At 43.4% G+C, this 24,201-nt stretch overlaps 1 protein-coding gene across 1 annotated transcript; it reads left to right on the top strand.

The window, feature by feature from the left end:
• Positions 1-131: 131 nt before the first annotated feature.
• On the top strand, positions 132-23,492 carry KNL1 (kinetochore scaffold 1). The gene is given in 27 exon segments (XM_063397749.1): positions 132-280; positions 283-420; positions 2,063-2,117; positions 2,948-2,987; positions 3,220-3,279; positions 3,475-3,536; positions 3,941-3,996; positions 4,348-4,387; positions 4,830-4,867; positions 5,196-5,248; positions 9,895-14,163; positions 14,537-14,648; positions 14,751-14,818; positions 14,935-15,033; positions 16,029-16,144; positions 16,362-16,452; positions 16,944-17,060; positions 17,865-17,952; positions 18,352-18,420; positions 18,756-18,795; positions 18,904-19,005; positions 19,473-19,573; positions 19,798-19,866; positions 19,998-20,107; positions 20,631-20,749; positions 21,842-21,964; positions 22,064-23,492. Coding segments are annotated over 27 exon segments (6,423 nt in total). The 5' UTR covers positions 132-198; the 3' UTR covers positions 22,170-23,492.
• Positions 23,493-24,201: the final 709 nt, after the last annotated feature.

Raw genomic sequence — 24,201 nt, 5'->3', positions numbered from 1 at the left:
AGGAAGTACGCCCACCGGCCCCACCGTCTCCTCCCACCCGCCGCTCTCCTGCGCGGCAGCGCCGGTTACGCGGCCCTGCACGGGCACAGTGCGGAGCACAGCCCCGGCACCGCGACCGAGCACCCCGCGGAGCCCGTGCAGCACCGCGCCATCCCCATCACCGCGGCTGCGGGCGTGCCGGCCGCGAGAGACGCCGAAATGGCAGCAGCGGCGCCATCCATGGAGGCCACCATGTTGCACGGCACAAGGGGGCGCCATGTTGTACGGAGCCGGGGGCAGCCATCCCGTACGGCGCCAATGTGTCGTCACGGGCGCGGGGCGGGCGGTTGGATTTGAACGGGGCGGCGGCGACCGGGGAGCGGGAACCGGGACCAAGGACCCGGAAACCGGGACTCGGGAGCGGGGGGCCCCGAGCGGGAGGTAAGAGCGGCCGAGGGGCCCCTCGGAGGAGCAGGAGGCGGCGCCGGGGCAGCGCGGGAGCGGCGGCGGCCGTAGCCAGGGGCCGGGCGGGTGTGCGGGGAAGGAGCGCGGGAGAAGGCGGCGGAGAAGGTCGGCGCTGCCCCGGGAGCGGCCTCGGGATGGGCGGGATGGAAGGAGGGCTGAGGCGGTGTCACCCGCGGTGGGCGCGGAGCGTGTGGGGAACCCCCCGCTAAGCGCGCTGCGGGTCGATCTGAGGTAATTAATGTCTGGGGAACGTGCTAATGAGGTGTAATTAATGACAGAGGCGACTAATGCGGGGTTTGTGATCGATAAGTGATCGGCGCCTGGGCTGTGCGGGCGCTAAAGCGAGGGCGCGGGGACAAAAAGAGACTGAAAAAGAGACGGAAAAAGAGACAGTATCGGCTCACCCTAAAGGGGAAAAGGCCGAGGAGGGCCGGGATGGGCGGCAGGGATGCACTGGAGTGATTCCCGTGTCCGCAGAGTCAAACAGGGGGATAAAAATTGGGGGTTCCTCATCAGCACAGCGGCTCAGCTCGCCGCTCGACCCTCAAGGATTGTAGGGGACTTTCAAGGAGGATTAGAGAAGATCAGTTAAGTGAATTTTAGATTAATATCCCCAACAGCAGAGTGATGAGGGCTTTTATAGCTCCAGCTTTATCTCCCACAGCGATCTTCCCTGTTCCCTCCCTTCTTTGTGTGTTCAGTCTGACCGAGGGTGGGTTTAGAGGGGGCGTTGGAAAGAAATTGTTTCCTGTATTGGGAAAATTAATTCATGGCGCCAGAGATTTATGTCCAAAAAATGGACATAAATAGCTTTATTCATGAACAAAGGGAGAGGCCATGGGGCATTTTCCATGGGGTGTCTCAAATTGCTGGGGGATGCAGCCTCCTTTTTATCCTAATTTTCTTTTCCCCATTGGCTGAGGTAGTTGAAAGATATATCCTGAATTGCCTAATACAGACCCTCTTCTAATGTGCACCTCCTGTCCCCTCTTTTTCTTTGTATATTTGTTATTTTTCCCCACCTCCAGGAATTTAGCAGGGCCCTGGGTAAACAACAGTTTGTCTCAATAAGTGACATTCTCCTGTTGCTTAACTCACCTGTCGGTCTCTGGCTTAGGCAGACTCATAGTTTGTAAAAACATATTCCTCTTATTCCTTTAAGGGGGGCTTTAAGAAAATTGAGCCATGTTCTTCTGGTTGTATCTAGAGAAGGAACAAGAAGCAGTCCACCTAAGCTGAAATACCAGAAATTCAGTTTAGAGAGGGAAAATGTGTTGTATGTGTCAGAGCAAACATTGTCTTGGATAAGGTTTGGTCTCCTTTATCTCCCAGCGTTTACCAGAACCTTAATTTTAAATAAAAGGTCAGTTAACCAGTACTACTTAAATTGTTAGCACAGCTGTTTTCTAATATGATATACAAGAGGAAATATAGGTCTAATGTGAATATAACAGAACACTGACTTGAGAGGCCTGCCATACTTCAGAGCATTTCTGTGACTAGAGAAGGGTGGAGAGGAAAAACCACAGCATGAAAAGCTAATAGCCAGTTGTGGGTTTATGCAGTTTTCGTACTGAGGGTTGTTAATGGTTTTGAATTTTGGTGCTGTGTTTTGTAGGAAAAGCACATCCTTCAGCAATGGACAAGATTTATATAGACCCTAACATGGAAAAGTGAGTTGAAACCCTCTAAGAATTTTACTCTGGTATAAATATTGCCCTGTAGAGGCAAAACTTTTCATAATGCACTTCAACATCCTTTGAATGATTTTTTTTTTCCATTGTGAAGAAGACCAGGGAGTTTCTTTGGTGTTTGGTAAGGGCATTTCATAGTGCTGGATTCTCAGGAGATGAACTGACCAGGGGACTGGGGGGGCAGTCTGCTGAGTTTTCCAAAGCTCATTCTGGGAACCAGTGCTGAAATTATCAATCTGTTCCAAGCACGTTGTTTATTTAATTGCACACGTGTAAAAATAACAAAGAAATCAATTTATTAACCTCAAAACCGTGGTAGGACCATTCAGGAGGTGTACCTTGGTGCCTTCATACTGATGCCTGGAAATAGAACACAAACTTTTCCAGGCTCTATAATGATAATATAAAAGCAAACCTTTACTTGGAAGCCTTCAGACGCATAATATGGTGAAAAACAGTGCTCAGAATTAAATCCTTACAATTGATAAGATGGGGCAATTAGAATATCTGGCCAGTATTGTCCAATGAGAGTAGCAGTTGGTCAGGTAATCTCGCCTTTGGGTTCTGCCCCTCTACCCTACCTTTATTATGCCTGTAATTACATGGTGCAAAATAAAATGTCGTTGGAGAATGTACAGGCAAGACTAAAAATAATTTTGGGAATGTGTCAATAAGTGCCTGTTCACTGTGGGAAAGTACTGGAAGTTGCACTGAGGCATTTAACAGTCTACAGAACTACAAATACATGAAGAATACATAAAAGCAAAAAACTTCAAGCATCAATAGCTGTTTGCCTTTCTCCCTTGCAGTGATAACACGGAGCACATCACAAGGAAGCGACTGTCCTCTGTAAGTAACTTAGAGCATTCCTCTAAATCAAACTCTGGGAGGGAGGAAAGGAGCCAAGGGAAGCTGAAAGAGGAACTTTCTTGCTCTTGTGAGTTGAAGAAAAGCATTCCAGAAGAGCCCGTTACACTGAGAGGATTGACTGGGGCACTGCTGGCTCTTAGAAACTCTCCTCAGCCAAGAAACCAGCTCTAGGAGCTCCAGCTGAACTCTCAGCTATTGTATTTTCTTTCAGATTTTGAAGGCTCCACGAAATCCTCTGGATGATCTGGGAAATGGGAATGAAATGACCCAGGTAGGTCCATCCAGCTTTTTTTCCTGCCAGTCCTCCTCAGAGTTTTGCTGATTTGTGTCACTGGGATAACGCGGGTGCATTCAATGCACCGTTTTTGATGGTAAAATTACTACAAAACCACTTTTGTTTGGTTTTGTGTTTCTTGGAGAGCTGTGCCTGTCGTGGGTAGCAACCTGTTGTGTTTTTTATTGGCAGGACATCCACGCGGAGAGGCGCAGGAGGAGCTCGCGCAGGGTCAGCTTCGCCAACACCATCAAGTGAGGGAGCTGAAGGAGGGAGCCATAAAGCACGGGAAATAATCCTTCCCCACAAAAGTGTCCTCACTGAGTGACCACAAGTGACTGCAGGCAGCCAGGAGGCTTGTTAAATTGAGTTGGGTTGAACCCTGACAGCCATTATTCATTTTCTCTTCCTAGCTGAAAAAAAGCCCAGTTCAGGGAAATTAATATAGTTAGGAATTTCTGTTTTCCATTCCATTTCCATTCATACATCTTAAATGTCATCTTCTCCTTGAAAAATGCAGCTGGGTTCAGTACACTTCTGGCCTTTCATATTTCATTTCAGAACATGTAGCTATGATTTAAATTAGTGCTGATTTTATTTTTTAATTTGCTTTTGGAGATGGTTTTGTGTTTTTAATAACTAGTGGTTTTGTTCTTAGCTGCAGAGTCTTCCAGCGAGATCTTAAGAACAGCGCATCAGAGACAGAAAATACAGGTAAAACTCCTTTCTCTTTTCATGACAGGTTTCCCAGACCATTAGCTACAAGATTTTAGCTTGAATTTTTAAATCAGAACTTTTATGTTTGGGGAAGGAGCAACAGGGTCAGCTCTTTATCCTGGGCTGGCTGAAAACTGCTTAGTCACAGAGATTTTGCCTCAGGAAGATACATCAAGAGTGAGAACTTCAGAACAGTTTTTCTGTGCACGTCACTCTTGTCTTATTGTTTTATTGAGTCAGAATCGTGTGGGTTGGGCAAAAGATAATCAAGATTTTTTCTTTAAGATAATCAAGTACAAATGTGATCATGCTTCTCACGTTGTAGTGTTGTCATTTTCTTATTTTTAGGTTGTTCAGCAGATGAGAAGGATGATGCCTTGACTAATCAGTAAGTATCATGATAGATATTTATTATTATTCCATGTTTATTACCAAACTTTTTCCTCAGAAAAAGAGAAAGTGTTAGTCTGGTGTCAAAGTTCTGGTAGATAAAACACAATGGTGGCATCTGTAAAATTAAAATTGGTGGTAAAATAACAGATAAGACACTTTGTATATGAGAAGGGGAATTTCAGAGAACCATAGATTCTGTGAAAAATAAAGAATTAATCTTGTCATTTAAAAATTAAAATCCTGCTGTATGTTGAACAGTGGTTTGTGGCATAATAGATAATTTCATCGGAAAAATAAGATTGTGACTCAAATTGGAATATATTGAAGATACATAAGCAGAATTCTGTGCAACACAATTCTGTGCCTCTTCAGTTTATTGATCAAGGCTTCTCTTTGAAACCTTTTAACAAACTGTTTCTCAAACCCGCCTTTTGTAGGAATGAAGACCCTGGGGCTGTTCCATGTGAGATCACTGGTGAGTTTGAAAACAGATTTAATAACTAAATTACTCGTTTTACTTAAAGCTATTGATTATGTCTGAGAAATTTAAATGTGCCTAGAGCAGTCTCCCTGCCTTGAGAGAGCTCTCTCTGGATGGGCTTTGTCCCTGGAAGTTGTTTACAGGGATCCTGTTCTGGAAGTCTGGGTGGCCCTTCGAGATGCTGAAGGGAGCAATGAAAATATTTTTCAGAATATATTTGGGTTTAATTGTATTTATTTACTCAGCATATTGAGCTTCAGCTCAGTGGATAAAATAATAAGCAAACAGCACAAAAACTGGAGTATTTCCTTTCTTTGCACAGGGATGAACACTTTGCTTCATGCCCCCATCCAGGCCTTGGGGCAACAGACTGAGGTAGGTGAAGGCTTTAATTTTTTGGTGCTGAAAATGCCAGTGACCAAAATACATCACAAGAATTTGTGTAGTAAAGATTAAAAATAAGCCTTGTATTCATGTAAAATTCTCTTGAAAGTGAGTATTCTATATTTTGAAGTGTGTCCTAATCTGATAGGCATTAGACTGCAACATAAATAACTCTTGCTTCTGAAATTCCTTTGTAATTTCTCAGTAGTGAACTAGTTCCTCCATTCTTGTCTTCTTTGCAAGCCTTCATGAGCCTCACTTATTTTTTTACTAGTATAAGTTAAGGCAAGTATAATAATCACAGTTATTCATATGATCACAATTACGGTTTGCAAAAGTAAGGGCAACGATCCAGTCAGAGAAAAGACAAATTCTTTAAATATTTTATTAACTTTTTACTTTCTAATTCTGCCATTAATTCTCTGGGAGATGCAGCAACCAGTTCTTATCTTATTTGATCATCTGATTTAGCAGTCACATTTGGAATGTGCATTGTTGTTTATATTCAAATAGCCACATATTCAATGTCTGTGTGACAGTAATAGGTCTAAAGCTGATCTGTTTAGTAAAGTCCCACATGTTATAGGAGTTACATTCTGTAATTTGCCAAGATCTTGCACTAACTTTAAGACTACATTTTCCTTCCCAGAAATTTAAGAATATAGTTTCTACTATTATAATAAATATGTAATTATTTATGATTTTCACCTAGATCTAATAAATAATATTTCCTTGGAAAATCATATCCTATCTTAAAACAATAGTATTTGCATATAAACATAAAAACTCCATGGTGTGAGTCAGTCCTGTCTGTGCTGTGTTTAATGTGTGGTTGCTTGTTTGGTGAGCTTGTGATGAGCTCAGGGATCAATTCCTTCCACTCTGAATGCAGTGTAAGTCACCAGGGGGTCTTGATAGGGTCCCCTCCACTTCTCCTGGGTTGGTCCAAAACTCCAGGTTCTGATGAACACCAGATCTTCTGCTTTGAAAAAAATGTACAGGTGGGTCTAGTCCCAATGATTTGTTAGTAACAAGGTACCTTTTAAAACTTACAAGAGTTAATTTTAATACTATTAGATTCATTTCAGTAAAGTTTTGAGGCTTCTCTTGCCTTGTTGGTGCAGCGTGGGAAAGTTTCTGGCCGTCTAGAGAAAGTACCAAAATACTAAAATGTACCAGTCCCTCATGCTGCCTGGGCAGCTTTGCAAATTCAGTTTGCCAGTAATTACCTGGTGAATTCCTCTGTTTTACCAGCCTTGGCGGTGGCCTTCCTTGAGATTATTTTGCAGAACAGATTGCTTATTTTTCAGTAACTGATCCTAATTTCTGTCATCTTTGTGCTTACTGTATTCCTTTATAAATTAGTTAACATATTTTCTATTTCCTGAAGTGTTTCTTGATGGTTTTAGTTCTGTTATTTTAAACATTGATTTGGAGGTACAGTTACTCACCTACATGAGTTCACTAATTACTTGCTGGGGTTTTCTGTAGCTTCCAGTGGTGGGGCTAACTGCCTGTCCTGATCTGGTTTTTGTTCCCAGACATTCAACTTTTTGCTAGATTTTAGTGCAAGGACACCTTTTCCTTGTAACTTCTCTTGCTGTTTTGTCAGCAAATTGATTCCCTGTGTTCCTGGGAGTCTCCAAACTGCTGGGCTTTACCAGGACACCCTGCTGGCAATATCCAATGTCCTCCTTTTTGTTCCAAACCAGCTGTGCCCTTGTGGGGCACGTATCAGCTCTTGTGCTTCTCTGTAGCTGGCACCACTCTCAGGTATCCAGGCCACCTTCCCTTGCATTGTCCAGGAGTTTGGACAGGCTGCTTGCCAGGAAATCCCCCCAGTGCCAGGTGCATCCTTTCTTGCACAGATAACTCAAATGGTTTGGTTCAAGTGTGAGGCTGCCAGTGCAGGGGTTGGCATTAAGGTTCTTCCAGGGCTTTTCAGGGGCTCTGGCTCTCAGGAGTCCAAAACAGGTATTTTTGGTGGAGGACCATGCAAAGGTTTTGCCAGTACCCCATAATTGCAATCCATAACCAACACCATACCTGAGAAGGCTTTTAGTCCTTGGCTCTGGAGTCTGGCAAATGGCTTCTCTGCAGCTGCTTCCCAAGCCTCTTTTCTTTCCTGCAAGATGTCAAAACTAAAATGTATTACTGCTTCTTTGCTTATTTGTGCCATTTTCTCTGACGCCCTGTATCCAGATTGTTCTGAGAAACGTAGCAGACTTACAGGAGCATTGAGTCACTTATTTGCAGTCTTGATTGCTGGCAGAATGCTTTCCAATTTTATGTGCTGTCAAGAGTGTGTACAGATCAGCTACCACTGCATGAATATCAGGAACTTTTGATGAATAGCCCTTAAATCTTGTACCAATCTATAACTGATAATATTGATGTGGTATGTTCTGATTCATATTCTTTCAATAGTCTAAAAATTCTTAATGAGTCTCTCCAACTCCTCTTTGCCTCAGGCTTAATAGGACATTGGTTTTGCTTTACCAGTCTGGCTTCAGGTTTGAGAGTAAACCTCACCAATTTAGCCACCTTTGGTCACCCAGGCATCTCAGTTGCCCATAGCAGCAGGGTTACAGCATTCTCTGCCTCCTCTGGGATTTCATCCAACTCTTCTGATTCCTGTGACACAAAAATCTTTGCCATGATGGCTTTTGATTCTGGTGTTTCAACTTGTATTTCCCCATCCTAGAGAGTTACTTGAACATCCAGTTTTCCCAGTGAATTTCTCCCCAGCAAGGGGATTGAGCACTCAGGAGTATACAAATTGGTGTTTCCCCCAGTGTTTTATTAATTTAAATAGTAATCACTGTGAAAAAGGCCTGTTCTCTTTCCTCCCTGTTGCACCCACAACACTTGGGGGTTCTGAGCTAAGTTTTCCTCTGCACATATTCAGTACTGAATAAGTTGTTTCTGTATCAATTTTAAAAAAATTACCTTTTTGTTCCCAGCAACAATGTAGCCAGGGGCTCAGCTGAGCATGATTCCTTTGGTTCCTTTAGTGGGGTTTTTCATTTAAGATCTTGGGCTTGCTGGCTTGGAGAGCCTGATTTAGGTTCTTTGTTTGATTTGCCTGGCTTGGGAACACTGCCTTTTCCAATGTCTCATTTCTTTACAAATTGCCAAATACATTTCAGCTATCACAACACAAAGTGCCAAATACATCTCAGACACTAATTATCACAATACAAATTGCCGGATATACTTCAGCCACTAATTAATACAAATTACTAAAGTATATTTTAGTCACCAATTATTATAATAATTAACCAATTATTTCTGAGTGAGGGGGGTCCTGAGTCCTAATTATGCTTTCAAATACTTTAGCAGCTCTGTCTGAGTTTTACCTTTAAACTCCTGCCACCTTTCTCCATGACATTAAATCCAGTACTAAAAACAAGGTTACTGGACCATAATTCCCACCCACCTGCTGGAGGGGAGCCATTAGAACTTCCCTGGCATCTCCTCCAACATCTCCTTGCTGCAGTCAGACCAAAATCCTCCTATCCCCTCAAACATTCTTTCTCTTCCAGTCCACTTTTCCAAGACTCACTTATGTGTCTAACTGTATTCCCTGGTGCTTCATGATTTTATTTATCCTTTGCCACAGAGCAACCATCAGCTCTAAATCACCCTCCTCTTCTCACCTGCACTTTGAGCACCTCTGTCCCATGCTGCACACAAAACAACACCTCTTTCAACCCTTTGCCTTTTTTTTCCTTTTCAAGTGCACAAGGAATTTCATCCCCCTTATTTTCCATTCTACAAAACAACGTTAATTGCAATATATATTATACTGCAGGGTTCCATCCTTAGGCCACTTCTCTCAATCTTCCTGTGTGTAAAGTGGCCACCACTGGTTACAAACTTTTATAACTTTTCCAGTTCTCCTTACACAATGGGCATTGAGCAGTTCAATAGGCCAGTAGTTTTGGGAGAACAAGCAATGTGATAACTCACCAGGTGTAGACAATTTATCATCTGGTAACAAATATATTCATTATACTCAATAAAATATATCTCATTACAATTTCCCCCCACAGCTATTAAGTGCTTTTTTTGTTAAAGAGACTAAAATCTCCCTTATCAGTGGTGAAAAAGTCTTTTGAAACATCCAGCATGGTGCTGCTGCTCTGGAGCAGGTGGACAATTAAACTGGTGGAAATAAAAGGTGGAAATCATGTTGCAGAGAAATAGAAAATATTGATCCATAAGCCCCAGTAATTGGTCTGTGCTTGCTAAGAGGTGGCTAGATGTGAAAATGAGACACATTGTTTCATTAAAATATGAATATTATTTAAATATGATATATTTGCATAATTTTGTCATTGTCCTTTCCTCAGATATGTTACTGCTTATCAGGGAGGCCTGATTAATAGAATTAGAGGCCAGAGGCCAGAAATTAACAGGGTTTTTTTTTTAAGAAAGGACGTATAGAACTAAAACCTTAGAAAACCTTAGGACTTGACTTTACTCAACATTAGCTGACTTCTGTTTTAAATAGAATAAACCATTGGCCATTTGTTTAACATGCCAGTCACTGAATTCTCCTTTTTTGGGGGGGTAGGAGGGTTTCTGGGATTTGTTTTGTTTTATTTTTGTATTTTTTTGTATTTGTTTTTCAGTGGCCTGATGTGGACCAGGCCGCTCTGAGGACAGACAGGCAGGACGCCACGCTCCTCTTCTCGGAGGAGAACGAGATGGAGATGACAGCCAGCCACACAGCCGTGATCTCACGGAACCTCACAGCCCACCAGCCTGACACCACCCAGAAAATAGACTTCACCTCCTTCCTGGCCAAGCTGAACTCCAGCCAGGGGAGGGCAGAAAGCAGCAAGGAGTTGGGTTTGCTGTCTGACCCCACAAACCGTCTGGGCCCGTCTTTGGAACAGAAGGAAGAAGCCACTACTGCGAAAAAAATAGATTTCAATGAATTTCTGCTGAGGCTGAAGTCAAGCAATCCTGCTGAGAGACCTGACAAGGAAAATGTTTGCTGTGTCCCTTCCCAAGGCCTGGGAGACGTGACAAGACTCTCCGGGGAATTTGGCTATTCCCAGGAGCTGCAGGACACGTGCAACGTGACCAAAGTGTTCCGAGGCCGAGAAGGTGGGATGGAGATGACCAAATGCGAGGCAGCTGATGTTAAAATTCCATTCCCTGGCCCCAGTGAGCTTCCTCCAGAGCAGTGGGAGTGTGCAGACCTCACCGAGGCGTTTGCAGACGAGGGTATGGACGTGACAACCAGTCACACAGCAAAAGTGTCCTTTGCCCTCTCTGCTGTCAGGAACCAAAGTCTCAACTTCCAAAAGGATTTCCCACCCACAGAGCTGGATAATTCTGTGTTCAGGAGGGCATCTGACCACAACTTAAGTGTTCAGCAGGACCCTCAGCTTTGTGCAGACAGGAGAACAGCAAATGCTGAAGGCAGAAGAGACCCCCCAGTGCTGCGGGCTGGGAAACAGGAGGCCAGGGCATTGTCTGCCATCCAGGGATCCGTTTCGTCTGAGACCATCTTCCGAGGGGACAAAACTGTTGTGTTTTCCAAGTGTGACGACATGGAAATGACTGGGAATTACACAGACATCATCTACCAGGCCAGCACCACAGAACAGAACAGTTCATGCCATAAAATCTGTGAAAAGCCAGTGAGTACCAACGCTCCTCTCGCAGGGAGCAGATCCCTGGCGTGTGGTGACATCTCAAAGAGTGTGGCACCTGGAGATTATCCTGCTGCTGGGCCCTGTAAAATCAGTGCAGTGGCACTGCCTTCAGCTTTAGGTGGACACGTGGAAAACCTGTCCCAAGCCCACGGTCCTGCTGCAGCCAGCACTGGGTTTGGCTCATACATGCATTTGGCAGCTGGCAGCGTCGTGAAGAGCAGGTTTGATCCTTCTGCAAACCCCCAGCTTGTTTTTTCAGGTGAGAAGACAGTGATATTCACAGGAGAAGACATGGACTTGGCTAAAACCTTTGTTAAGGATGGTGGAGAGAGTGTTGGTCATGAACATCCCACTGCAGCGTTCACCTCTGTCACCTGCAAACCTCATTTCCTGGGTGACAGATCCATGTCCTCCAACGTAACTGAGCAGGAAGAAATGGAAATAACAAGATGCCACACTGTTTTCTTTGATGGTCGAGGCAGTGGGATAGCAGCAGAACCAAAACAAATGCCCTGTAAAATCATTGCAAGAAAGAACCAGAACAAAAGTGTCACTAAGGGTGACGTATCTGCATATTCTGTAGATATGGACAAGGAAAATGTTGAAGTGATTAGTATTGATGGGAATATTAAAAAGAGCCAGGCTATGGAAAGGAATGCTCAAGATATTTGGATGGTAATGGGTGATAAGAAGCTTGGAAAAACCAACTTCCAGGCAAGTGGTCTGAGTTCCTGTGCCAAGAGCCTGTGTTTGTTACAAGAGCAAAACAGAGGTGATCCTGAGAATGTTGTCACTAACACCAATGCATCCTTGTCTTTGCAAAGCCAAGAAGTTGTACCAAAGCCTCTGGGAAAAAACCTTCCAAGCAACTCAGATTTCTGCACAAGTGACACAACAGGTGTGTTTTTAGGTGATCAAAGCATGGACATAACCAAAGCTCATCCTGCTGCCTTGGAGATTGCTCCTGTTAACACTGAGCAAGACTCCAATGATTATAACCAAAACAGGTTATCCAGGCAGCTGCAAAACCAGCCCTTCCCATTTTCCAGTTGTCTTGGTGTGGATATCGTGAGTCAAACTGCAGCAATGGGGTGTGGGGACTTGAAAATGAGCACCAGTAAGCAAATTGTTACTGCTTTGGCTCCAAGTGGTTCATTTGCTTTCAGTAACAATCCTGCTCCCTCTGGCCAGAGAGGAAATGGACAGTTTGAGACAGTAATAGGAATAAATGCAGATGGCCAAAACTCAGAGAGGCAAGAGGAACCCCAGCCTGTGAAGGCAGTAAGCAAAATATTGCCAACCCAAGGAGACTCTGACAGACATTTTTCCATGGGTAAAATAGGTTCTTTGAGAGAGGATTTGAAAACTCCTCCCTCAGCTCATGGGCTCCTCCAGAGGGGTGAGGAAGAGCCAGGGTGGGCCAGGACATCTGAGGCACCCAAGGGAAGCTCCCAGTTGTCTTTATTTGGAGAAAAGTCTGTTGTGTTTCCCCACGGAGAAAACATGGACATGACTGGCAGGTGCGTGGTGATGGCTCCAGACTACAGCATCAGCGTTGTTTTGTCAGAAAACAAAGCAGCCCCTGGATGCTTTGGTCAAAGTGGGAATGAAACCATGTCCTTGGGAAAAGGAGCCACGATGACAGCTCTGGTGGAGCTGGGAGGGAGGGAGGCTGCAGGTGGCAGAACCATCAGTTTTGGTCCGGGTGAGGATATGGAGATCACCACAACTCACACGGCATGGCACAGACAGCCCACCCCAGCCATTCCAGCTGACAAAACCATCGTGTTTGCCCACGGCCAGGAGGACATGGACATCACTGCATCCCACACTGTTGCTGTCAGTAAGAACATCTGTGGGTCTGAGGCCCTGCAGGTGCCCCACACAAACGCCCAGCAGCCACCACAGCATGTGCACGTTGGGTCGGTGCCCTGCAGTGCTGAAATGGATTCCTCACAACGAGCCACAAAACCTAAGGATAAGCCCAGCATTCCCTCTTCTGCCTCGTCAGACCCAGCATTTCCTAGAGAGAAAGGAGCTACCCAGGGCCCCAGTGGCACAACACCAAATTCCATTTGTTCTGTCTCCCTTCCAGAAAGGACTGTGGATGTGGGGACACCACAGGATCATGGCCTTCCCACAGACAATTCTGTCCCTGTGGGCAGGGAGCAGGGTCTCACACCACCAGAAAACCTGCAAGCAAAGGGAGTATCTTTTGAGTTCCCAAGTAAGGACACTGTGGATCACAGGAAAGAAAGTGGCAGTTTGGGATCCTCTGTTTCTGATCCAAAGAAGGGGTCAGATCCTTGGAAGGGTCATCCAGATGCCCCTAGTACCCAGAGAAACCAGCTAGGGGAAGAGGATTCATCTCGGTGTGGGGATTCAGATTTGGGCTTGGCTGGAGCAAACCTCATTCCAGCTGCCAACAAGGAACCCAAGAAAAATGAGGAGCTGCCAGCTGAAGGGGAGGCACCTCCAAAAGACTTTCAAATAAACTCTGAACAAACTAGGCAGCCTTTGGTCAGTGACAGTGCAGGGGATCAGGCACATCCCACTCTTCAACCAGCAGCTCCAGGTGTTTTAGGTGTTTGTTCAAAACTGATAGGTTTGACAAGGAAATCTATTTCCCTTTCCAAAACTGCTTCTTCTGACCAGTTGCCCAGTTCTTCAGCTCAGCCAGAGGATACCCTGAGGTTGGGAAAAAACACTGTCAGTGAAGCAAATAACTCCTTTGATGTCAAAAAGCAGGAGAACACAGGTCTGGAATCTGGAGCTGATCCCATAGGAATGGCACCTAAGGATAAATATCTAGGAATAAATATCCCTCTGGGTATATTCCAGCCTAAATTACCTAACAAGAGAATTCATGTTCCCAGTGCACCAGAAATAAGTACAAAATCAGACAGAGCAGAAGCCCCAGTTCCAGCAAACACCAGCGAAACCCCAGGTAAGAAGTCCAGCAGGCAGAACTTCAGTCCTTTTCAGTTCATAGCAGAAGAATTTCTCCCTGTGTGCCTGGAGGAAATGGATTCCAATGAATCTGTCAGCTCTGAACTCGTGGAAAACGCTTGGAGTGATAAAAAACAAATACCCCACTCCAAAAAGAGTCCATTTGAAGAGACAAAAACTTGCAACATGAAAAGAGCTTTAGGACAAACTGAGGAGGCTCTTCAAAGCCCAAAGAAGGCCAAGAGGGATCAACATGTGGATGCTGAGGCCTCTCAAGGCTTGGAGGTGAGCTTGGTCCCTCACTGTAACAATGCAGGAACACCACCAGGGCTTAAGTTTTTGGGGTGTAAGTGGGTCTGTTAGCAGATTTTCTTGTTTTTCATAATCACCACTTTGCTGCCATTTTCCTGTGTCATTCCCTGTGGTTTTCATTGTTTTGCCAAATTAGAAGAATCAAGGTTGGTGTGTGCAACAGTCCTGTACCAGGCAGAATGGGGGATTTGCCAATTTTAAATCATTTTATGAGTAGTATCCCTTTAATCCTTTCAAGAAACAGCTACAATAAACCACCGATCCAGTTCGTTTGTTCTATATAACCATATTAATTTATTTTTAAAACATTTGTTAATATTTGATGACTTTTGGTGTTGTGCCTCAGGAGCAAGCAGACGCTGGAGAACCTCCAAATCTCTCAGCTAAGAGCCCTGAGTGTCCTCATGCCAGCACCAGCAGCTCCCTGGATTCTGTCAAGGCTGACATAGAGTCAACAAGTAAGAGACCATCTGTGCTGAGTCCCAAACCTTGTGTTCTTTGCCCTGTAAGGATGTGAGTAACCCCACCACTACCTCCCCCTTCCTGTCTTGTTTTCCCAGTCCAGCGCAGCAGTCAGGTGGAGTCCCAGCTTCTCACGGACAGCATTTGTGAAGAAAATTTATGGGAGGTATGGACAGGGCTGGAACACAGCTACTTCATGTCCTAACAGGGAAAAAAAACCCTCTAGTGAGCATTCTGTCTTGGAAAATGGCCTTACCTGTATGTTTTTCCTCGAATGTACAGAAATTCCAGAATGGTGCTATCACCGTTGGGGAGTTTTTTACCCTGCTTCAAGTCCATGTTGTGATTCAGAAGCCCCGGCACAGCCAGCTTCCAGCCAGTGTGAGTGGAACAATACAATTGACCTTAAATAATGCTTCTTTGTTGGTTTGGGGTTTCATTTTTAGCAACTCAAACATCTTTAAATGAAAACCAGGAGAAGATTTCCGTGTCCTCATCAAATACTGTATATTCTCAGTTACTGATCTTGGATAAATATGCTAATTCTTGCTTTCTAAATTTGTTTTAAGGACAATAAATTTGAGAGAATTAGAAGCTCAGTCTGATCTTTTCACTTTATCTTCCCACTGTGTCCATCAACCACTACTGCCTGCAGCTACTCTGAACTCTTCCTGCCTGTTCTACTCTCTCCTTGAGAAATGCTTCACCATGATATTTACTCTTTTATTTCCTCACCTGAAGAAAGGGGAAGAAATACAGAAGTCAGACTTCTAAATCCCTTCCAGTTTTATTTAAAATGCTCTCCCAGCTTAGCTACAGTTTACTTTACAAATTCATTCCTACTGAGTTGTCTCTAAATATTCATCAGGCTTAATAATGCTGCTACTGTAGACTATTGACTGATAAGAAACAGGCACCACCCCCACAAAAGCCCCTGAAAACTTTCTTTGAAGGAGTGGGAGTATTTAATGTCAGTTATTTATGAGCTTTACTGCACAGGCAGCTTGCTGAAATACCCCCCTCTTATTTATTAAAGGAATAAAGCTCCATAAGGCTTTCCTAAGGTTTGGGAGTTTTGATTCTGAATTGAGCATAACTTTGAATGAAGCATTGTTTTACTGAGGAGCACTCTTGTTATCTGCATAACATATTCATGTTTTCAAGTCTTCATCTAAAAGGGAGAGCTCTTTCAGTAATATTGCTTTTTTTTTTTTTTGAGCGCTAATGATGAAGCCTGTGCTCTGGTGGTGTGAGGAAACACAAGGCATGAAAGCAGAATTGAAATGATTGCTATTACTATAGCTATGGAAGCTACTGTTGTGAAAAATATGGAATTTTTTTTCTTTTTCTTTCTCCTTTTCTCTGTTTTTCCTCAGTGTGCAGTCAGTGCCCCTCCCTCTGCAGAAGATCTCATCTACAGCCAGTACGTTCACCGACCCAAGCTGAGGATTTACGAGGAGGATTGCCAGGATCTGTCTCAGAAAATAGCAGAGTGAGTGGTTTTCCAGTCATCAGTAATTCCATTTTTTCAGCTCTGGGTGCATGGAAATGGCCTGAAGAAAGTTTAATACATTACATACAGGAAAAGTAAAAATGTAGATAGTAATTTATTACAGATTTAGAAATGAACTGTGTAAATCTCAACGTGCTGCTTTATGTGGTCAATGCAATTGCAACAAGACTTTTAACTTTTTTTCCCCGTATTTCAGGTTAAAACCACATGTGACTGTCCTGGATCAGCCCCTGGTGAACGTGATCAGGAGTTTGTGGGAAGTAATGAGAACCTGCACTGATGAAGAGGTAATGCTGCATGGAGAGAATGTTTGTATGTAACGAAGAAGCCAGGTTGATTTATTTATTTCACATCAAAAAAAACCTCCAGAATGGTCACAAAATAACAGCAGGTGAAACGAGGCAAAATGTTTTCTAAATGGAAAACTGCTGAGAACTTCCAGTATGTCAGGAGAATGCAAGGAACGTGTCCTTTGAAATACATTTAAAGGAGAAGGAAATGACCCACAGTTACTGCATAGAATATCCCAAAAATTTGTAAAAGTACCCCACAAGAATTGAGAAGGTGGATCAAGAGATTTTGTTTTCTGTGGTTCTAATGCCAAGAGTAAGGATCTGTTTTTTGAAAATAAAGAGTAAAAATTGATTAGAGACACTGTGTTTTTCATAATTCGTTGTTAGTTTGGCATAGGATATCACTGAGGTTGGGTGCTGAGCTAGAGTCAGGGCAGGGTTTTACTTCCATTCACTTTCTCTTCTGTATTTCCCATCCTTCACAGCTGAGTAAGTTTGGAGCAGAACTGAACAAGATGAAATCCTGTTTCACCAAGGAGGCCAAAATCTTGTCTCACAATGAGAAGGAGACATTGTACAGGAAGCTGCTGCAGAGTGCTGAGGTAAAGAGCCACAGGGGTGCAGGCATTTACCTCTAAAAATCACTTCTACCACATTCCTTGTCTTGAAATGTGTAGGAGCTTCATTATTTTAAGTGTGTACTCTCATGGAAGTTTCTTTTTTATAAATACATTTCCCTTTTATTTATATGCAAATATAACACTGGGACAGTGACTTTCTTGCAGTTGCACTGTAGGAACCTTCTGCCCTAGAGTTTTGGTGATTAACAGAGTGAAAAGTGGGAGTATTAAAGGAATCACCCCAAAAAATGAGCTCTTTATACTGTAGCAATACCAGTGTTAGTAAGTAGGTAAGTAGTAGCAGCAGGTATTTAGGAAGAAATTCTTCCCTGTGAGGGTGCTGAGGCCCTGGCACAGGTTGCCCAGAGAAGCTGTGGCTGCCCCTGGATCCCTGGAAGTGTCCAAGGCCAGGCTGGACAGGGCTTGGAGCAACCTGGGACAGTGGAAGGTGTCCCTGCCCATGGCAGAGGATTGGAATTGGATGATCTTTAAAATCCTTTTCAACCCAAACCATTCAGGGGTTCTTTGATAAGTAACAAGGAGGTGCACAAGTAATGCATTGGGATCAAAGATGTGTGTGTATTAAAGCTCTAGATTCAGTAAGCTTTTAGTAATTTCTTATCACTGGCTACTCCCCCACGGTTTGTCAATTGCCTCTTCCCTCTAATGACAGATTTCATTAGCTGCTTTAATTAATTAGCAACCAAAGAGCCCCATGGTGATCCCAGAAGAAAATTCAGCTTTGAAAATAATCTCACTGAATTGAATACCATTTTCCCACCTTAGGAGCAATACAGAAAGCTCCAATCAAGAATAGAAAAGGTGGATGACTGGATGAAGGAGGCAGAGAGCTCCGTGGCTGCTCTGGAATCAGGTGTGTGTTTCCAAAGAGGTGGCCAATATGCTGCTTTCTCTTTTTTCTGCAGAGATGCTGTTTAAAAAGTCAGTTCAGGATTCTGTGTTTGTGGGTGATACAAGCTGCAGTTAGAACTTGGCATTACTGTGTAGTGATGTAGTTTCAATTCTTTTTCTCCAATGCCTTGAGTAGAAATCAAATTGCACAGTATTAGCTCTAAAACAGTGCAATAAAACGAGTTTTCCTTGTTATTATCACTTTTTGAGGGTTTTGGTATTTACTTTTCCACACTTTTGTTTGTTTTTTTTTTAGTTAACTTTGAAGTGCTGAGATTTCTAGAGCCCACAAACAAATAAAAGTAACTCTTAAATATTGAACCTGGGAGTTCTGCACAGACCTGACACTTCTTTCCCACAGATTCTTTTTGGGAGGAAGAGGAAGCTGGCTGTGCTGCTGGAACAGCAGGAGGGCAGAACGTACAGGAAGGTAATGGAAGCAGCTGGATGCACTTTTTGTCTGGTGTTTCACAACCTGGACAGGGTGATACTCAACCCCCTGAACTCTGGGAGGGATGCAGACTCTGCTGCTGTCTTTCCTCCATTGCACATAGGTGTTAAAGAATGAAAAGGACTGGGTTTTTTCCCCTGGAAAAGGGCAATTTAGAACTTGCTGCCTGAAGAGTGTGTACTGGTTGTCATTTTCAGCACTTTATTGTCCAACAATTATAACCTTAAACTCCATAAGGACAGTGAGGGCTTCCTGTGCTGCTCTTTTCTCTCATTTTTTTTTTGCTTTTCTCTCCTTTTTTCTGTTTGCTTTAGAATTGCGAAGCATCACAGCCCAAGAAGAGGAGCTTATGAGGTGAGATGTCAAAGAGGATTTAAGAATCAGGTGCACACTCAGATTTTAGAGGGTTGGTCTGTTTTTAACCACTGTACCACATCCCATGAGATTGGTTTGTCCTTGCAGAGAACTGTCAGAGATGGATGCTGAGGATGAGCTTGATTTGGCTGAGATGGAGAAGCTCAGCAAGACTGAAAGGGCCTGCCTGGAAATCCTGCAGAAATACGAGTAAGGAAAACTCCTCCAGGTTTTATTTTTTAACAGCTGTTTCGGGGGCCTCATATTTGTACATGAATGTGTTTGGTTTTCCTTGTTATTTGATGTGGGAAATCTTGGAATGCCCATCTCCTTGTAGCCTAAGGTAGGCAATAAAGCCTTGGAGATCTTCCATGCGTGAGGCAGTTACTCTATTAGCAGCTTTGCTGTGGTACTCTGTGTTCAGGGTTTCTACATCCAACTCTCCTTCAAATCACCAAATTGACATTTATATAAAATTTATAGTGATATGCTTGCATTCCCAACAGATTCTTACATTCTGTTGGAATGAAAGACTCTGGCTTTGGAAAATTTCATTGCTGTACAATGTGGTGAGAGCTTCAAGTGCATTTAATACTCTGATATTTGTCCCTCAGGAACTTGTTTGGGTTGGTTGGTTGAAACTTGGGGTGATGGTGGTTTTTTTCCCCCCTTTTCAGCTTCACTGAGTGGGAGTTGATGGAATGGAGTGAGCAGCAAGCTGTCTTTAATTTTCTTTATGACTCTGTGACGCTCACAGTTGTGTTTGGGCCCCCAATAGGTGAGTCACAAAACAGGTGGGTTTGTGTTCTATGAATTTGCAATGTTGGAGAATAGAAGCCTAAAATGTCCACATTTGTAAAGATCTGCTGAAAGGAAGTGGGAAATAGAAAATATACTACAGTGTGTAAGCTGAGAGAAGTGGCTTTGAGTATGTTTTTCCTATGAAAAGTCAGAAATGCATGTACTAAGCATGGCAATAACCAGGGTTTTTAACTTCCTCAGATGGTGAGTTTTTCGCTGCACGTCCTTCCAGAAGCATCGCTAGCCTGGACTTTGAATCTTTCCTGGATGGTGAGATTTTGGAATCCTGTGAAAGCAGCAGCCCTGCTAATCTGTTTTTGGGAAGACTAAATGTGTGCTTGATCTTCTAATGCTTTATGAAACGGCTTTTCAAAGATTTCTGGTTTTCTTTTGCGTTGCAGAGGAACAAGCTCCACCCTCCTCATGTTTAGTCCAAAGACTCATCTTCCAGTTCATTGAAAGTCGGGGGAACTGGCAGGACAAGTGTCCCACACTGCACTACTTGCCCCAGGTAACATTCCAGGGAAACTTAGAAGACTTGGAAAACAACAAAAAAAATCCAGTTATTATTTTCTGCAACAGAGAAAATGTAGCTGATCTGAGAACCAAAGCACCTTAATGAAAGTTTCAGGAATGCAGCCCAAAATCTGCTTCAGGAATGTTCTGAGGTGTGAGGGGAAATACCTGTCTCTTAAGGCAGGACTCCTATAAGCTGAAGTTTATTGAAAAACCTTTTTTTATTTTTGCTTGAAAAAATAAATTGAGCTGAAAACCATTCTGCCTCCTAAAGAATGTAGATTTGAATTGCCAAGCCAAGCTTTTGTGTTCCTGCATGGCTGTTGGCAAAGCTGAAAGGACAAATTTAAAGCAAAAAAAGTGCATTTGTTATACTAGTACAATTTCATTTTTCCATCCAAACTGAGGCAGTAGTTAAACCATGATTATTTTTTGTGCTTTCTAGGATGAGCTGTGTGTTCAAGCATGACATGGTCACCCCCTGAGTGCTGATGTTGCCTTTCTAATTGCCCCCTCAGGCTCTCTTTGACATCTCCTTGGTGGTGAATCGCTGCAAAACCTTGGGAGAGGAGTTGGAATTTCTGCAGAGGTGGGGTGCAAAATTCCATCTCCTGGAGACAGATATCAAAGGCACAGAGTGAGTAAATTCAGATAATCATGATGGGATTGTTGTGATGTCCTGTGCAGGGCCAGGAGCTGGACTTTGATGATCCTTGTGCAGGTCCCTTCTGACTGGGGATGTTCTGTGGTTCTATAAAATGGAGTTCACAGTAGCCTTAAGAGGGAATTTCTAGATAATCAGAACCAAAACACTGAAACAGTTTCAATTTGGTTTTCTTAAAAGTGACGTTTGTGCAGCTTTTTTAAGAACAATTGAATTTATTTTCATACAGTTGCACTCTAGTGTCCCAGTGCATGGAAATCAGGCTGCTCATGGATTAATTGATTTTATGACAATCAGAGAGCCTCTCCTTCCTTGCTGCTTTCCTGCTTGACTTGCCTTTCTTAAATATTTACTCCAAATTGTAGCAATGCAAAGGAAACAGAGCCAAGAGTTTACCTGTAGCTTGGGGCCTTGTCTCCTTTAATCTTGTGCTTGCCTCAGCCAGGCAGAATCAGTCATGGAAGGAGGGATGCACTGAAACTGAAGTTTACTTTCTTTACTTTCCATTTTGCCCTGATACTTCCCAATTTTGTGGCATGTCCCAGTGGTACAACACAAATACAATTTCCCCTCATCCTTCCGTTATTGATGATTATATCTTTAATTAAGAAGTGCCTGATTATTAACTTGCTCTGCCCACCTTGGTGCTGTTCCAGAGGTTACTCTAACTTTGAAGCTCCCTTTGCAAGAGTGCCAAAAACCCCAAGGAACTGGAGGCAAATCAGTCCCACTTAAAGCATTAGAAAACCATAACTGCCTGGGAATGTTTAACTAGAAAACCTGTTTTTAGTCTCTATTCTCTCATAATTTCTGGATGGTTCTGTGAATTATGTGTGCACGAACCTTTTCTGTGGGGGAAATTAGGGCATTCTGAAGTGTTGATAAAGTGTGAAGGGCCTTTTGTATCTTATTCCTGAAGTTCCCATGGGTCTGTGCTGGAACTCTTTAAACATTACTGCGCTTGTTGCATCAGTGACATCACTTATTTCTGCTCCTGGCACTAATTCCGAGGTGGGAGCAGCCCATTTGACTGCTTTGCATGGATCTTTGTGTTTATTTCCACAGGGTGAAGCTTCTGTTCTCCTCTTCGGTGGCTTTTGCAAAGTTTGAGCTGACTCTGGCTGTCTCTCCTGATTACCCATCTGCTGTGCTTCCCTTCAGGGTCCAAACCCACCTCGGGAATATCGGGTGAGCACCGCTGCTCCTTACTCCATCCCAAAGTGTAAGGATGGGGGATTGAACGCTGGGGATCCTCTCCAACCCCTGTGGCAATTTTATCTTCCCCAGGGAGAAGGAAGTTGCTGCTGTTCTCTCCAGAGTTCCAGCTGGTCACCACTATCTGCAGAGAGCAGTCGCCTCCATCCATGGGGATCTGCTCCAGGATCCCAGATGATCTGCTGGACCCACAGGCAGCACTGGGACAGTCAGAATGGGCAGTCTGTGAGTTCAGTCTTAGGAGAATTCCAGCTGAGTCTCCCTGAAATGGGAATGCTGTTGCCCACTCAGCTCTAGTATTCCTGCCTGTTTAGTATCCTTATGGCTTAGACCAAGTGGAATGCTTGGTGTAGGCCACAAGCTTTACAAAAGCAGGAGTGTCTAAAGAGGAGAAAAAATAAATTCCTAGATCCCTTGTAAATTCGAGTTGCCTTTTATCTTCTGTCAGGCACTGGTTGTCATTCCTGGCACACATAGTCATGACTGAATAGTCATTCCAAGCGTGGATATTCTTTTGCCATAGCCTATTAATTTTCTTGTTTACAGAGCTCTTGGACAAAGCAATGATGAATGTTCTCTAAATTATTACAACTGGAGGTTACTTTTGCTGTTATTGTTTCACTACCATGCAAAATTTAACAGATCCCACCACCTCCAGTGTTTATCCATTGCATGGCACTCCTCCCAGGCCAGACACTATATCCGTGCATCTGGTTAATTAACCAATTAACCTGTAGCAATTAGTCACCAAAGTCAGAACTATTTTTGGAATGAAGGCTAAAAATCCCTGTGTTTGCTCACAGACTTTGGGGTGCAACAGCCTCAAAGCCATCACTGTGATTCTCTGGCTGAAGTTAATTCTGATATTGTTTCTGGGTGCTAGGGCACTATTGCAGTTTGGAATGGCATGGAATTTTAGTGGGGAGACTGAACTCCTTAAACCTGGGAGTATTTGTAGCTCTAGCTTGGTTTTGTGTATAATTTTGTGCATTATGTGGATCTTGCTGTTGGAACTGATCTCACCCTGTGTTGCTGAACCAAATCACCAACCCTGGCTCAGCTCTCAGTTCTGCAGCTGCAAATCCTTGTACCCTGTAAAATATGTTGAATTTAAAAATGTTTTCCTGTATTTTAGTGTTTATATATTTTGTCTTTTTACAAAGTTTGCTTCTATTTGAAAAGTGGAAGTTTAATAAAGATCGGATTTATCATTCTTCCTGCTTCAAATGGGCATTATGGGCTGCTCTGTTTAAACTGGTGATTGAAAATTCAATACTAAATTAAATTCAAAATATTGAAATATTATTAAAGTTAAATACTTGGGAGGACTTGTCATAATATGATATTTTTTCCTTGCCTTTTCTAGTGCTAGTTTTCTGTATCCTGGCTTTTCAGAAGAATTTATTATATTTTAATTAGGAAGATAGTAGTCAAATGATTCTCAGCTTGGGTACTATACCTGGAATTTTGAATGTCCCCAGGCCATTCTCCTGTGCATCACTCTAACCAGCAGAGAGTGCTGTGGCAGTTCTCCAGGAGCATTATCCACCTCTTTTTTTTTCTTTTTTTTTGGCTGGTTTTCTTTTCTTTCAGTGGATTTACACACTAAAGCATCAATAACTACAACGACTCAAGTGAGGTTTTGGTGGCATTTATTATATTGCTCTGAATATTGAATCAAAGTAGGAGGTGAAGCCACACATTTGTAGTAGGAAGAGGAGCTTGGGCAGAAATTATTCCATTATCCAGCTTTAAAAAATCATGGAAAACTTCACTTCCATGTGCTAAGAATCAGCAGCTCCAGTCTGTGCCCAGCAAGGTCTCCAGGCAAAGGGATTCCGTCAGAGTCAAGGGCTGGGGATTCCAGGGAGGAATCCCAACCTCTGCTCCAGGTGTGTCCTCCAGCTGCTCGTCCTTGGGATCTGGCTGGGGAATTGTTACTGCCCGGGAATTGCGTGAACCGCAGGATTTATGGGGGCACAGGGTTGTGCTTCAGGAGGGAAAAGAGGGGGAAAAAAAGAGAAAATAAGAGAAGGAAAGTAAGGAAAAATAACAGAAAGGAGAGAGAAGCAAAAGGAAAAGAGGAAGAGAAGGAAAAGCGCGGGAGGGTGGAGAGAAAGGGAAAAAGATAAAAAGGGAGGGAAAAAATCGGAAAGAAAAAACCAAAACACCCCCCCCCAAAAAAAACCCAAAAAAAACCAAACACCCAA

The sequence above is a fragment of the Prinia subflava genome, chromosome 5 (genome assembly GCF_021018805.1).
Source record: "Prinia subflava isolate CZ2003 ecotype Zambia chromosome 5, Cam_Psub_1.2, whole genome shotgun sequence".
NCBI lineage: Eukaryota > Metazoa > Chordata > Aves > Passeriformes > Cisticolidae > Prinia > Prinia subflava.
This window is presented reverse-complemented; position numbering and strand designations above follow the sequence as displayed.